This window comes from Aplidium turbinatum, chromosome 1 (assembly GCF_918807975.1).
Source record: "Aplidium turbinatum chromosome 1, kaAplTurb1.1, whole genome shotgun sequence".
NCBI lineage: Eukaryota > Metazoa > Chordata > Ascidiacea > Aplousobranchia > Polyclinidae > Aplidium > Aplidium turbinatum.
The window spans coordinates 44,096,972-44,111,086 of record NC_137472.1 but is presented as its reverse complement, the minus strand read 5'-3'; the positions used below and the strand labels follow the sequence as shown (position 1 = coordinate 44,111,086).

Genomic DNA, 14,115 nt, shown 5'->3' with positions numbered 1-14,115 from the left:
TTGGTTGAAATACTTCCGTTTTGTGAGACTCTGGCTAAAATAACGCTACAATAGCGCTGACGCCGTCAATTTCTTTAAGAGCTTACGCAGTAGGCTACTTTACGCCGTAAAGTTTTTAGGCAATTTGCGCTGACGCTGACGCCGTCAATTTATTTCATTGACGCGTACAACACTGCCCGCTTGAAAAAAACATAAAGGCGTAAAGTTAATCATGTGCCCATAAAATTAATATTAATGATTTCTGGCAAATTTTGAATAACTTTAGATATTAACAGATTAATATTGTAGGATACTGTATAGATTAATTAAATCTTTTGCAAAAGCTTTGATGATTAGCGCAATTTTCTGAAGCTCAGGGGCCGATGCTTGTTGCCTTTTGAGGGTGGTTGAAACTTAAACACGAAATGTAAGATGTGGTCTCATCAAACACAGCTTGATTCCAAAAAAGCTACATAATAAAACAAAAAATAACTGAGCGCAAACAAATAAAAATAAAAGAATAAAAAAACAAACAAACTGAAACTGACTCTTATGAAAAGCAAAAACGATTTCATTTTGTTTGATTTTCTCGGATATGGTTGAATCTGGACTCTGGTTGACTTTCCATTTTGTCATAAATGTTGGAAAATAAACGTTTTGTAGCCTACGATGCTGATGTTTGGAATTGGAAAGTCCCTCCGTTTAGATGGATTTTTCATGTTTCCACTTTTTTTGATGTGTTGTTGCCTGTGACAACAAAAGCAGCTTGCAGTAAAACTCAACTGAACCCAATATATGCTAAGAAAAAGGGAAACTCTCATAGTCTTGCACTTTTAGGGTAACGCCTAGAACATCACACAACTAAGGCGAAAGAGCCATGTCCATTGAGTCCTGTCTTTGTCATGAGTTACCAAGGGGGGTGGGGGGGACTTATATACCAGTCCCAGGTATAAAAGTTCTCTCATTTTCGCAAACTATCATTTTTTTCCGATTAGTTTTCTTTTTTCAATTTCTCTTTCGCCTGAGTTGTGTGATGTTCTAAGTTTTTCCCACTTTAAGTCTGCTATAGCGTTGCCAGATGGTGTTCTACGACACCAATTTTGAAAAAAATGGTTTAATTTGAACGGCTTGGTGTAAAAAAAAAATCTTCTACACGTTCACAGATTTGCTATAATTTTGAAAACATTTGCTACTGAATATTTGAAAATATTTGCTATTTATTGTTGTGTTACATTTATAAAACTGTTTGTCTGTAATTCTAATCTGTAATCTTGTCCCTGATCCTTGCTGACCTACTGCTCGGCTGCTTTGAGTCTTGCTTGTCTGCTGAGTTTTGAGGATTTGTTTATTGAAATTATTGCCGAACTACGTTTATTGGCTAAATATATATGCTACGCCATGAGTAGTCCGTCCCGATAGCTAAGTTGGTTAACGCGTGACTTCGTGTACATGTAACTGTGTGATGTTTATTCTTTGCCACGTGAATATTTGTTATTCCCAATATTTTTCTTATACTTCTGTTTTTTTGGTGAAAATTTAGGGCGTTTGTGTAATTTCGAGGCTAAAATGGCGTCGTGAGCAAACAGGATTCTGGCAACACTTGAGTCTGCTGTACTTTTTAAAGTTTCTTGCAAATGTACTCATAGATTCATTCGATGAAACATTTGATGCGTTTTGTGTAGGATTTACCATCGGCAATGGTGAGACTTGAAATTGTTGTTTGATTTTATTATTTGTACCAACGAGGCTACTTCGTTATTTCATATAAGTTTAAGCTAATCTGTTTTCATAATTTAGCATTTCAACATCAAGACTGCACGGTTAACTAAAAAACTTTTTTCAATAGGCAAATCCATGTTTTGGAATCTACTCCATTGATAAACCTCCATGCTCAGTCTAGGTTATGTAGTTGTAGATGAAACTTTTATGTAGAGCTGTCTGTCTGAGCATGTGAGTGAGATATTCATGAGAGGATGTTATGTATTCTTTTAATAAATAAAGTGTTGAGCAAGCTATGATATCAGAAGTAGGCTACTGAAATTTTAGAACTGGACTCATTAAATAGGTTATTTATTGCCTATCGTATAGCCTACCCTGAAGGCCAGGAAATGACAAGACATTAGTGGTTGATAATAAACTATTTCTTATATAATATAGATAATGTAAATATAACTTAAATTGCAAAAGTTGCATGGTCGAGTAGTGAAAATGTTTGTGCGACTCTCGGAAGAACGTCTGTTTAGCATTGCTACAGAGTACATGGCTGTGTCTCGGCATATGATATATACCACAATGATGGGAGCAGCTGACTCAAGGACTATACGCCCTTTCTTTGCCTGCAGCTGTCTGTTGTGTGGCATCTGCAATCGCTACCATGTATTTTCACAACAGTGCAAATTAAAATATGGTTATGACTATTGTTAAACTTTTAATTGTTGTACTGAAGGAAGTGCATATATTTCTTGCAGTCCAAAGGAACAAGTATCAAAGAAGCACTGGCCAAGTGGGTATGTATGCCATTGTTAAAAAGCACTTTCAATATGTTAGCCTACAGGTTTTATTAATAGGGAGGGGTAAAACTGGGTAATTGCATCAATTGCCTATTTTACATCAGTTTGTTCCCTAATGCATTTTCTCACATCCCATTGTTTTTAGTGTAGCCTAGTAAACACATCTCATATAAGCATTGCAAATGCTACTGTAGAATATTTATATTTAGGAGGAAAAAACATCACACAAAGCAGGGGAATCCAAGGAAGTAAAACTGTATCAGCAGTTGCCTCCTATTGAAAAGATGGATGCTTCTCTTTCAACATTAGTTGCTTGCGAGTGAGTTTGCTAGTCTGTGGTTATATGATGTAGGCTACTTTTATAGCTTTTTAAAACAGAGCAGTTTATGACATTTATCACTGATAAGATTGCTTTACATTTCCTTACCCCAAGTTAGATTACATTGTGACTTTAGTGTTAAATGCAACAAAATAAATAAAGTAGATTGTTCTAAATTGAATGTTATCTATTTAATTCCTTGCTATTTTATAGGTGACAGTGTGTCATTGTTAGCTCACTTACAATCAATAATTAAACATTAAAATATACTCATGAATATGTATTTTGTGAAATTTAAGGTTTATATATAATTTCTATCTGCAGTTTTTAAAGTTTGGTACTGACTGTGTTATGTATTATACATATATGGTTAAAACATGAATTGATTTTTACAGGGTCTTCATGAAAAAGCCAGAACAATTTATTTTCGGTTTTGCAACTTTGACTAGTTTTGATAAAATATTCACAATCTAAAATAAATTTTAAAAAAGGTTCTTCAATATACTGTAACACTTTTTCATTCTCATTAGTTTTATATTACAGAAAACTGAGTTTATCCACCAACTGCATTGAAAAAATTGCAAATTTACATGGTTTAAGTAAGTTATTATCTATACCGTAACCAACTGGTATAATATAAAAGAAATTGTTAATGTTGTCTTATTTTAATGAAATAATATGAATCATGTTCTTGTAAGGTTGTTTTGTGTGAAATTTGTCACACTACTTTTTTGTAGAGCACTTGAAAATATTATCATTAGGAAGAAACAACATTAAAAACTTGAACGGATTGGTAAGTTGAACATAATTTGTAACTTTACAAATTTGCCCTAATTCAGTTGATGTTTTTTAGCCTACAGTAACTACAGTGTTAAGCCAACTCCTGTTCTTAATCAGTTCAGCGTCACCCATTCCTATCTCTAAAGCTCAGCCCCAAGTGGTAGTGAGGAGACAGGAGAAATATCAAATAGAATGAAGCGGGATTTTATGTTCGGTGTGGTGCTTAATTCCACAGACCAGGCATCCCACACGTTATAATTAGCGAGCTGGGGTTTTGCAGCATGCCTTACAAAAAGGCGTCGTGATGTAAAACATTGTATAACTGGGACATTGAGAGTGGATACGTGATCGTGTAGTATGTGGGTCGGATCAGCAGTCAGCACAGGCCATAGTTACCGATGGATACCAGTGCTTCTCTGCGTACATGAGCAGGTAAGATGCCTGACAGCACTGGTAGGTATTGTTGGACGTAAGCATCCAGTCAGAATGCGCATTGTCTCGTTCAGGCAAGTGTCAGACTTTTTGGTATGCTTGCTGCGACACCATGCTGAAGCTGAGCATTCCGCGACACTGTAAGCGAGAGTCAGGCCACGTATGCGAAAGGTAGTTGGTTTTCCCCAAATAGTTCCGGCTAGGCAACGTAAAAGTCAGTTGCTTGCAGATATTTTTGCAAGCAGGTCTTGGATGTGCTGCATGTAGCCTACGTCAATTGTTTAACCGGTTTCCCAACATAACTAGTAACTACCTCGGAAGGCATGGGTAAAGCTCAATCGCCTGCGAACTGGGGTGGGCCGTTTCAATATAGTAACATGTTTCAATGGGTCTTGCCGACTCACCATCTTGTGCATGTGGCTCAGATTTTCAAACTGCGTATCACTTTATGTACCAATGTTCTCTATACCGACCCCGGAATAGATATGTAGAGTGTAGAGTAGACCTTACAACGATTAATCCATAATTATGGCTGCTGAACACATAATGTATTGGCTGCTGTGCCTGGATACAACAACGCGACCTGTGGCGGCCTCATGCGCAAGAAGAAGCACTACTTACTTACAGTAGTTATGATGACCGAAGCAATTTGTTTTTGCGTTAAAATGTTTGGAACTGCGTAGATTTAAAAAAAGTTGTAGCTAACATTTCATAGAACTACCAGTAGCGTAGCCAGGAATTTTGAAAGGGGGGGGGTTTTGACGACTCAGCGGCGGGGGGTCTGGGGGGCCTCCCCCAGAAAATTTTGAAAAATTACTTTGAATTTGGTGCATTCTGAGAGCATTTTCAACAAAAATGGTATGAATATTCCTGTAAAATGGTGCTGTCCGGTGGCATAGCAAAAGGATAAGATCATGTTTTCTTCGGCATTTTTCGGAAATAAAGCGAAGTCTCAATGTTTTCTTGTTGCTAATTCCTGGCTGAGATGTTTGAATGTTTGGTATTGGCAAAACTAGCTATTTTAATGCAGTTTTGTTTAAAATTAGGCAATTTTTTTTTAGACTGAAAGCATCATTCTCAATATCTGACGTCACACGTGTGCCAAAGGGGGGGGGGTTGTAACCCCCAACCCCCTTAGCTACGCCACTGAGTTCTATGCATAACCATTTCACACCACAATAGCTTAAGCTACCTCAGTCTTGTGATTTATTTGTATTGGTTTACAATTTAACAATTTCGAAACATTATTCAAGAATGGAAAGTGGTGTAAATAGAATTTTGTAACGAGGAGCAGCAGTTGATCTATTTTTACGTTGTTTGATAGAATAAAACTTTGCCATCTCATAGATTGCGCATTGCGCAAGTTATCGGTTAGCGCAATATAACTTCATTATCTGCTTATATAAGTGGCTTGATATATATACTTATCATTTGAATAGGAAGCAGTCGGTGACCTGCTTGAAGAATTGTGGATATCTTACAACCAAATTGAAAAATTAAAGGGAATTCATGTTTTAAAGAAATTGAAGGTAACTGAGTGGTCGATTTCAAATGTTTTTCGAAAGTGTTGTGGGCAGCATCTGATTCAAAGTATGAACGAAATCAATGGATTCTGATTTTTACGCTCTTCGTCTGCTGACCTTCTCAAGTGATTTTCATTGATAACTTATTACTAGTTTGAATTTTCGCTGTTAGTTTTCTCTGGAAATGACTCAAAGTCTCCACATGTTTTGTAACAGGTTCTGCTGATGAGCAACAACCAAGTGAAAGATTGGGCTGAGTTTAACAAACTACAAGAACTTCCAATGTTGACGGAACTCGTCTTTGTAGGTGAGAAATATTGAAGAACTAAATAACTTTTGTTTTGAATTAAAATAGTGTAAATTTCTATCGTCGCTGCAAATCTGTCATTTGTTACGTTAATTTAACGTTTGCAGACATTGAATCAATTTCCAGTGTCCCCTACTCTGTTATTTCTACAATAACCACAAAATTTGCTTTAGCTCCACGTTCGTTTACTTTCTAACGTGCATGAGTCACATGACTACAGTCAGTGATGGGCATTATCGGCGATAATTTATTGGCGATAATTATCGGCGATAAATTTTTATCGCTTATCGTTATCGCTCAATTATTTTTTCAGTTATCGTTTATCGTTATCGCCAAAGGCAATATTTGATTATCGCCGATAATTAATTAATCGCCGATAAATTTTATTTCGGATCAACACACAAGTGGAAAGGCCATGAAAAGTAATACTTTGACTAGCCACCTAGTTAATGAAACTAAAATTAAAACCTCTTCTTCTTCGGTGCCTGAAGTGTGTGTGCACAGGTCGTTGTCAGGGGAGGGGGCACGCTCCCCTGCAGCGACGGCCCTGACAACACAATAATTTTTAAAGTTGCAAATTGCAATGCAATGGAATGCATGCAACAAGTCTCTTGTTGTTTTGCTGCAATCGGCAATCGCGAGTGAATTTTACAAAATGTAAGCACACAGGCGGTACAGATTCCTTTGAAGCGAAGCGAAAGAAATTGGCAAGTGGTTTGTGAAAGTGTCGCAATACGAGGCCGCCTGTACATCGGAAACATGGTCTTTCGCGCCACCTCACGATCAACTATTTTATTCTTGTGTTTTCTTTTTTCGTTGGAAGTGTTAGTTTTTAGTAATTGTCGTAAAAAATAAAATCTCTCTCGTCAAAACATGAAACTTACTGTTTTAAGCGCATTAAATCTTTAGATGAGTAGATTAACTAAAATTGCAAGAACTTGCCTTGAGACGTGCGGTGACGTCACAAACTCAGTTTAAAAGACAAAATTCACACACAATAACAACACAAGATCGGTTATAGACTGTAAGATCGATTTTTTTCTAGCTTGGCGATATAACTTTAATCCAAAAATAATAACCAAATGCGTAAGTAACCTTTCTCATTTACCTATGCGACATAGCCTACCTCAATCAAATATTTTTATTCCCACTAATACAGTGCCTATATTGTAATTCTTATCTCAACAACTCATCATTCTACCATTGCTTTAATGATAGTGTTCACAAAGAAAAAAAAAATATCTGAAATTATCTGTAAATTACCGGTACGATAATTATGTTATTGTTCTTAAACAAACACGACTAATTTGACAAGCTTGGTGGATTTCACAGTATGCACACTTTTACTGCCAATAACGCTTAAGATTAGTGATAAATTTTCAAGCATTTTGCGTTGTTTGAAATTTTTTCAATTATTGCTGACTTTGCTGTAAACAGAAAGCGATACAGCCTACAAAGTTTGGAATTTTTTATGGTATTTTTATTTGATTTAATTATTTTGCCTACTGCACGTAAGCGGCAGTGTAACTCAATTGATAAAAGCATCCAACTGGTATCTGAAGGTATAATTATAAGCACGGCGGTTACCTCAGTGGTTTGATTCTGGATCAAGAGGTTGAAGATTCGATACCTACTGCCGCTGTTGCGATTCTATTCATGCATAACTTACAAAAAGTTTTGTCCCTTTACGGTAGGCTATATTATGTTCGATTTTTCGTCATGTTGATGAAAACAGTTCGTGCTGCATGGGATGGGGCAGCGCTAATCAAGAAAAAAAAAAATTATCGTTATCGGACATTATCGGCGATAATTTATCGTTTATCGTTATCGCTTAACTTTTTTTTGATTTATCGTTATCGCTTTATGCATTTTTCGTTTATCGATTATCGTTATCGCTTAACTGAAAAATGAGTTATCGCGCCCAACACTGACTACAGTACGTTGATTTACATCTTGTCTTTTCATTGGTTAATAAACCTTATCTGCTGCAGCGACCCACAGATTTCAACTTTTTTGTTTGTCGTATCCAGGCTTACTCCCGGTGGTTGAAGATTTAGATTTAGTGGACGGGAAGGCAAGGAAGCCAATCTTCGTGTCCACCTTCAGGCATGCCTTTAAGTGTCCTGCCAGAGACACAGTCGCATGCCCTTGAGCGGTGTCGAACCGGCGCCCTTTCGATTGCCGTTCCAAGGCTCTCACCACTCGGTTATGCAGCCGAGATTTCAACTAGTCACGAGAGATGAGATGATATTAAGGGCCCGGGAACTTAAAAACCACCACTTACTCTTTAGACGTAGTAATTTTTTCTTTGAAGTGTCTTGATTTCGAACCCGAGAACCTCATTAGTGCTGGGCCCAAATTATCCTCTCAACTGCATGCGGATGCACCACAACAGACAAGATTTATCAAAACACTAGTCATCACTAGTTTGCCAAGTCAGCTGCTTGCATTCTGTGACGTGATCAAGACATACCGGATCAAGACAACCGGATCAAGACAACATTCTGTGACGTGATCAAGACAACCGCATGCTCTCGAGAGGTGTCGAACCAATAACCTTCTGGGCGTCAGTCAGATATCTTGACACGCAACGTAGTTTGTTGCTTTAAATATAGCGTTTCGCCAGATTTTACTTGGTTTCCAACCCAAATGTGATTGGTTGTTGCAGGTAACCCACTTGAAGAGAAGCACATCGCTGAGGGAGATTGGACTGAGCGAGTTACAAAAACATTAAAAGTTTTAAAGAAACTTGATGGAACCCCAATCATTAAAGGCGAAGAAGAGGAAGATGAAGATTGATTAAGAACATAGACTAAATTCTTCATGCAGTGTTTGTTGCTTTTTATATTTTTACGTTATTTACTTATTTTCAATTCATTAAAATTTGTTTATTTCTTTTAGTTAAATACATACAGAAGTTGAAGCATTCAGCATAAGTAGGAGTGAGTTCATAAGCCCGATTGGCAGTCGATCATGAATAGAATAAAGACGCAGACAGCGCTGTTTTTAGTTCTAATGTCATGACGTAGCAGTAATTTGGAAAAAGATAGCTGCAAAAAAAACGCAAACATTTGACGTGCTGGAGACCAAAATGATAACATGGCCTACGTAGAAAAACAGTGACATGGTCACGCCTGATTTCGGTCCAACGGGTGTCTATACCAGGGGTCCGCAAATATGGGTCGCGAGACCATCCACTGTGGGTCGCAAAACAGTTTAAACTTACTATCAATATAACTTGTTTGGCAAAAATAAATGCAATCATAATATACTCTGTGATGTGATAAGTTTCATACAATTTTGTAGCCTACAAGGAAACTTATACTTTCAATTGTAGTACAATAGGCTAGTCCCAACTTATTAAGCCCACTGTTAATAAGTCCACCCGCTTATTGCGCCCGATTTGGTCCATTCCGGAATTACTGAAAGTATAGGAACGGCAGAAAATCGTCCCTCGCTTAATAAGCTTAAAAGTTGTCCGGTCCGGATGAGGGCGACGACCGTAATGTAATTGATATTAAATTGCAAAGTATCTTAAGCAAAATTATATGCTTCCGAAACGCTTGGGTCGCGAAGAATTAAAAGCATTGTTTTTTGGGTCGCTCCAACAAGTATTTGCGGACCCCTGGTCTATACAACATCACAAAAAGTAGGCTTCATTTACTGCATAAGTTTTGATTTCGTTTTTAGCTAATTCGTGGTGTGAAAGGGGAATATTAGCCGTCCAACCGTTAAACTGGCTCGGTCTTGTGAAGCGACAATCAAGCTTTTTGAAACGTCAAGCATCTTATAGATTTAAAATATATGTCGAAATTTGGACATAATAAAGATTGGTGACTTGTCTTACAATCTTTAAGGTTTGTTGCAATCGCATGGTAGTCTACACGTGCAAGGATATGTTTGTTGCTTCTAGTCTTGATGAATCATCATTTTGTGTTTGCCGGTATGATTTAACATCAACCTTGAATCCGACTACTTCAAACAAGGTCAAACACCAAATTGGTTTTGCATGGGTTGTTCAATATGTTTGCATCCTACCCTCAGGGGTATCTTAACATCCGTGCCTACCCTACTCACATTTCGGCAAAAATGACTTTGATTATCTCTCGTTTCTAGCACACTTTTTTCAGTATTCGGTTTGATTATCTCAGCAAATTTTCTGACATGTTTCAATGTGCTTATACACCACATCGATGGCTTAGTGGTTAGTGTGTCCGCCTTTGAATCGGTAGGTACGGGTTCGATACCCTGTCTGGTCTTAACAAAAACTGTTTAAAAGTGGTACCGTACTGAATCTTATGCCTGCTGGACAGTCAGCAATGGAATGAATTTTGGTAAATAAATACTCGGTTTCACCTCTGTACGGCTGCACTGACACTGTCTGCTTTATGAAGCGTTGAGGAGCCACGCATATCTGCGATAGATACAGCGCTGAATAAAAGCACACATTACTATTATCTCAATATAAAAACTTGCTAAATTTACAAACTGATAAATGCCTTCCGACACTTACAACCACAGAGCTTTGTGAATCATTTATTAAACTTAAGTTTTTCGAAATGACTGTTTCGTACAGTTTAATAAACCAGCACTTCATTTTAACAACATGCCTTCACTTGGCTGCTAACTACGAGATTGTTAACAAACAAACGGCAATTCTGCCAACGAGAGCAAGCTTTATGAATTAACCCCAACACATTATGTAAAATGTGGAACAGTAAGATTAGATTTAAACGAACGTATACAGTAAAGACGATCGGCTGAGAGTCATAATGAAATTTATACAATTAAAGTATTTGCAAGAAAATTTACACATTGTTTATAACATTTCAAAATGAAGAAATGTCTGTCGTGTGTGCGTGTTTTCTTCATCATCGCTCCGTTGAATTTTCAACACAACCAAAGTGGAGTGGTAGGCTATCTCTCATAACTTTTCTTTTTTGAATAACTTGACGCTTTCAAAGGTCATGCGTTAACTTTCTCATGAAACGATAACGAGCAAGACAGTAGTTTTTATGACAATCCTTGCATCTCTTTCATAAAAGTATCGTAGACAGCATCGGCTGTGTTTCCATAGTGCCTTTTCTTCTTTTCTGTTTTTTGCCTATAGGCAGCCGAGAGAGAAGCACTATCATTGGTGGATTTTCCTCCTTTTCGTTTGGTTTCTCTTCTCACACGGAGCAAAGTCGGCGTGAATCGACAGCTGTCAACTTTAGGGTTGGTGGTGAGTTTTGGTTTAGCAACGATCGTGGCAGCTTGTGTTTCGTCAGCTTCTTTCTCTGGTCGATGAATGAAATTTGGAGGAGCACTTAAAATGTTAGGATTTTGCATCATACGCATTCCTCTGTCAGGGACCCTTCCTTCGTTGTTTTTTCGATCCATCATCCGGAGGACATCAGGTCTACGGTTGATGTTGAGTGGCATGGTGGGTGGGCGTCCGGGAGGAGGACCCGGTGGTAGGATTTCTGGACGTTGCATAAGATTGGGAGGCATACTTAGCGGGCAAAGTGGTTGCTTTTTGAAAGTGCTTTTAGTTTGAATGCCTGGCAAAGGAATGTCGCTCAAACGTGGAGTTTCAAACGGAGCGTCAGGAAGGGGGATGTTGGTAATTTCAACAGTTTGGGCATTCTTGACTGATTCATAGTACATTTCTTTTTTAAGCCGGTTATTTTATACATTTCGGTCATTGCTTTAAACTCGCGTCCTCGTGTGAAATCGTCTTTGCAATAGAAATCGACAATTCGAACCAAAGTTTCAAGCAGTTTTCTTCTCTTGTCTTTTATAACCTACAAAAAGATATCAGATTTTATACTGATTGAATTCAACTGATGTTTAATTTTACAAACCATGTTATAGAAACTTTTCAAACGTTTTAGAGTTGAAATTATGTAATCTAACAGACGCTGACAGCAGATTTGTCACCATTGAAAAGTTTCAAACCAAAACTTAAAACAACACATAGCCTACTTTCAATAATACATTTATTTTTAATAATTTCAATTGTAGGTGAAATAAATTAGATTTGTTTATGGTTGATTAAAGTTCTGTTTTGAGAAAGTTTGACAAAGATATGATGCACACAAACAAAGCTGAAAAACTTTGTTTTTCACCAGTAGCCTACATGTTTGAACTTACCTTTTCATTGTAGTGAAAGTCAGTTCCTGGATTCAACTCCATATCATCTAAATCTTCCAATTCCTTAACCATTTGTTGGGGATCTTTAGACTTGATGATAGCTTGTCGTATAGCAATTCGTTGCTTCTTGTTCTTTTTCAGTTCTCGTCGACGAGCTTCTTTACGGGTTTGGTCTGTGGGGTTCATAAATTTTCCACCTTTTTTGGTGCTGGCGGTTCTCCTTCCCATGCTTGCAGTGCAGTTTACAGACACTTCAAAACTATTCTATTAACTTTAAACTGACAAAGAAACACCCTGAAATGTTGCAACAATAAATGGTGAATAAATATGCACTTGTAATTGGTCACAGCGGTAAACCATAATCTCTTCGTGGGAAAATTGTAACGTAAGATTCCCGAATCCGTTCGTCTGCATGTAATGACCAAAAAAGAAACACTCCTCGAAACGTCTATTCAAAAAGTGTATTCCTGTAAAATTAGCCCGCGGCTATCGAAAATGGGACGCAACACCGTACGCCTCTAAAACTGTCACCAGGGGCGGCGCCAGCCAAAAATGAGTGAGGTGGACAAAAATATTTCGAGGTAATATACTACCGTAAAATATGGTCACTAAGATTACCGACTGCGATGTGATTCACTGCAGCTCGGTTGTGAAATTTATTGAAAAATAAACACAGGAAATTGAAAGGGGGAAAAAGCTCGTTTTCCATTGAGCGCACTCTAAATTATAAACAAAAGAATAGAATGGGACCAAATGATCCCATACATTTCCTCTCCGGTCCATAGAATTGCCGACTACGATCTTGATGTTAGCAAGCTTGTCGTTATTTTATGTCATGGAGCTGCTGCAATGATAGGCGGCCTCATCAAATTTATTGGGAGGCCCCTTCAACAGAATTTAAAAAAACCTGGCTACTACCCAATAATACCCATAGTCATAGGTTAAGAATCACTACACTAAAGTTTTATTTTGCGCTCGCAGGTCAGTTTAAAAGCTTTCACCAATTTTTGAGGACCAGTGTTATCGGCAATGTCTCGCTCACTGCTGACCTGTACCAGATGTTCAAATCTTTGTGATGACATGGCAGATAATTGTTTATTGTCTTAACTTTGCTGTGGATATGTTCACAAGATGCCACAGTCATGGGCAAAGTAGCAACATTAGCAATAATTTGAAACAAATCGCTGTACAAATGATTTAAGATTGTTTTGTCCACACAATTTCAAAAGTGAAGGCAAATACAACCAGGCGGTCTTGGTCAATCCACTTTGGTGCTTTTCAAATTCTAGTTTCCACTTGTGACAATTAGCTGACCTCAAAAAAAGAAGATCCTATTGCTGCCCAACCTGATTTTCATCGAAATTATAGAATTTGCTGGAGACATGTGCATGAAATAAAATGCAGCTGCATTTGACATTAATTTTCATGCTTGATCCGAGTGAGTACTTTTTAAGTTCATTTAGCATTCTGTCAAAGGATAAAGAAAAATCTCTTAACTTTTCTGTAATGGATTCAGATTCACTCCACGGAAAGACTGTTGCAACCTATCAATAATATCTGACCATCTCGGAAATGGCTTGGTGGGTAGCGGCATCGCTTAGCCGGCGTGGTGGTTTCACTGGTAATTTGATTTCTATCCGCAAACAGCGATGAGTTGAAAACCAATTTGTTAAAATCTTCCTCTGAACGCAGTGAGTCAAATGCTCTTGTCAAGTCGTTGATAGCAGCAACCCCAGTGGCGAGATCTATTTCTTCACTTTTTAAATAATCTGAAGCCAGTTTGCTTAACGAAAAGCATTTATGAGGAATAAGACTAGCAGTAACAAATTCAGTTTGCTTGATGCAGAAGAACAAACCAGTAGCTACACCATTACTTTCGTTTGACATTTGTTGGAACATTGACAGCAGTGCTGGATAGTGGATATAGGCTACATTAATAACAACATCCAGATCATCTGAACGTGCAGACCATCTATAGTAGGCTAGTCTATATCAGATAACGAGTGCAATGCAGTTTTTCCAGACGTGATTCCCTTCTTTTTCAAGTGCTCTTTATACAAAAAATGTCTCTTGGGAGAACAGTCCATAAAGTGGTAGCCTACATGTTACTAATCGTTTCAAAAATTGTTT

The 14,115-nt window shown here is 37.7% G+C and overlaps 1 protein-coding gene and 1 pseudogene across 2 annotated transcripts; one reads left to right on the top strand and one right to left on the bottom strand.

Moving 5' to 3' along the window:
- The first annotated feature begins 1,538 nt into the window (after window positions 1–1,538).
- Window positions 1,539–8,780, top strand: LOC145773280 (dynein axonemal light chain 1-like). The gene is made up of 8 exons (XM_082584794.1): window positions 1,539–1,679; window positions 2,448–2,486; window positions 2,699–2,808; window positions 3,352–3,407; window positions 3,546–3,601; window positions 5,460–5,549; window positions 5,760–5,850; window positions 8,519–8,780. Exons 1-8 carry the CDS (start codon window positions 1,677–1,679, stop codon window positions 8,647–8,649), a joined length of 576 nt encoding a protein of 191 aa, XP_082440920.1. The 5' UTR covers window positions 1,539–1,676; the 3' UTR covers window positions 8,650–8,780.
- Window positions 8,781–10,426: 1,646 nt separating this feature from the next.
- On the bottom strand, window positions 10,427–12,307 carry LOC145780169 (WW domain-binding protein 11-like; annotated as a pseudogene). The gene is made up of 2 exons (XR_014290608.1): window positions 11,986–12,307; window positions 10,427–11,636 (listed from the first exon to the last, which is right to left on the bottom strand). The product of XR_014290608.1 is annotated as a WW domain-binding protein 11-like (transcript).
- Window positions 12,308–14,115: the final 1,808 nt, after the last annotated feature.

What these genes read in the sequence shown, in the direction of transcription:
- LOC145773280 (XM_082584794.1), top strand. An exon ending in TGCAAATTTACATGGTTTAA is followed by an intron (nt 3,408 to 3,545) that starts GTAAGTTATTAT and finishes ACTTTTTTGTAG; the next exon opens with AGCACTTGAAAATATTATCA. An exon ending in GACGGAACTCGTCTTTGTAG is followed by an intron (nt 5,851 to 8,518) that starts GTGAGAAATATT and finishes TGGTTGTTGCAG; the next exon opens with GTAACCCACTTGAAGAGAAG.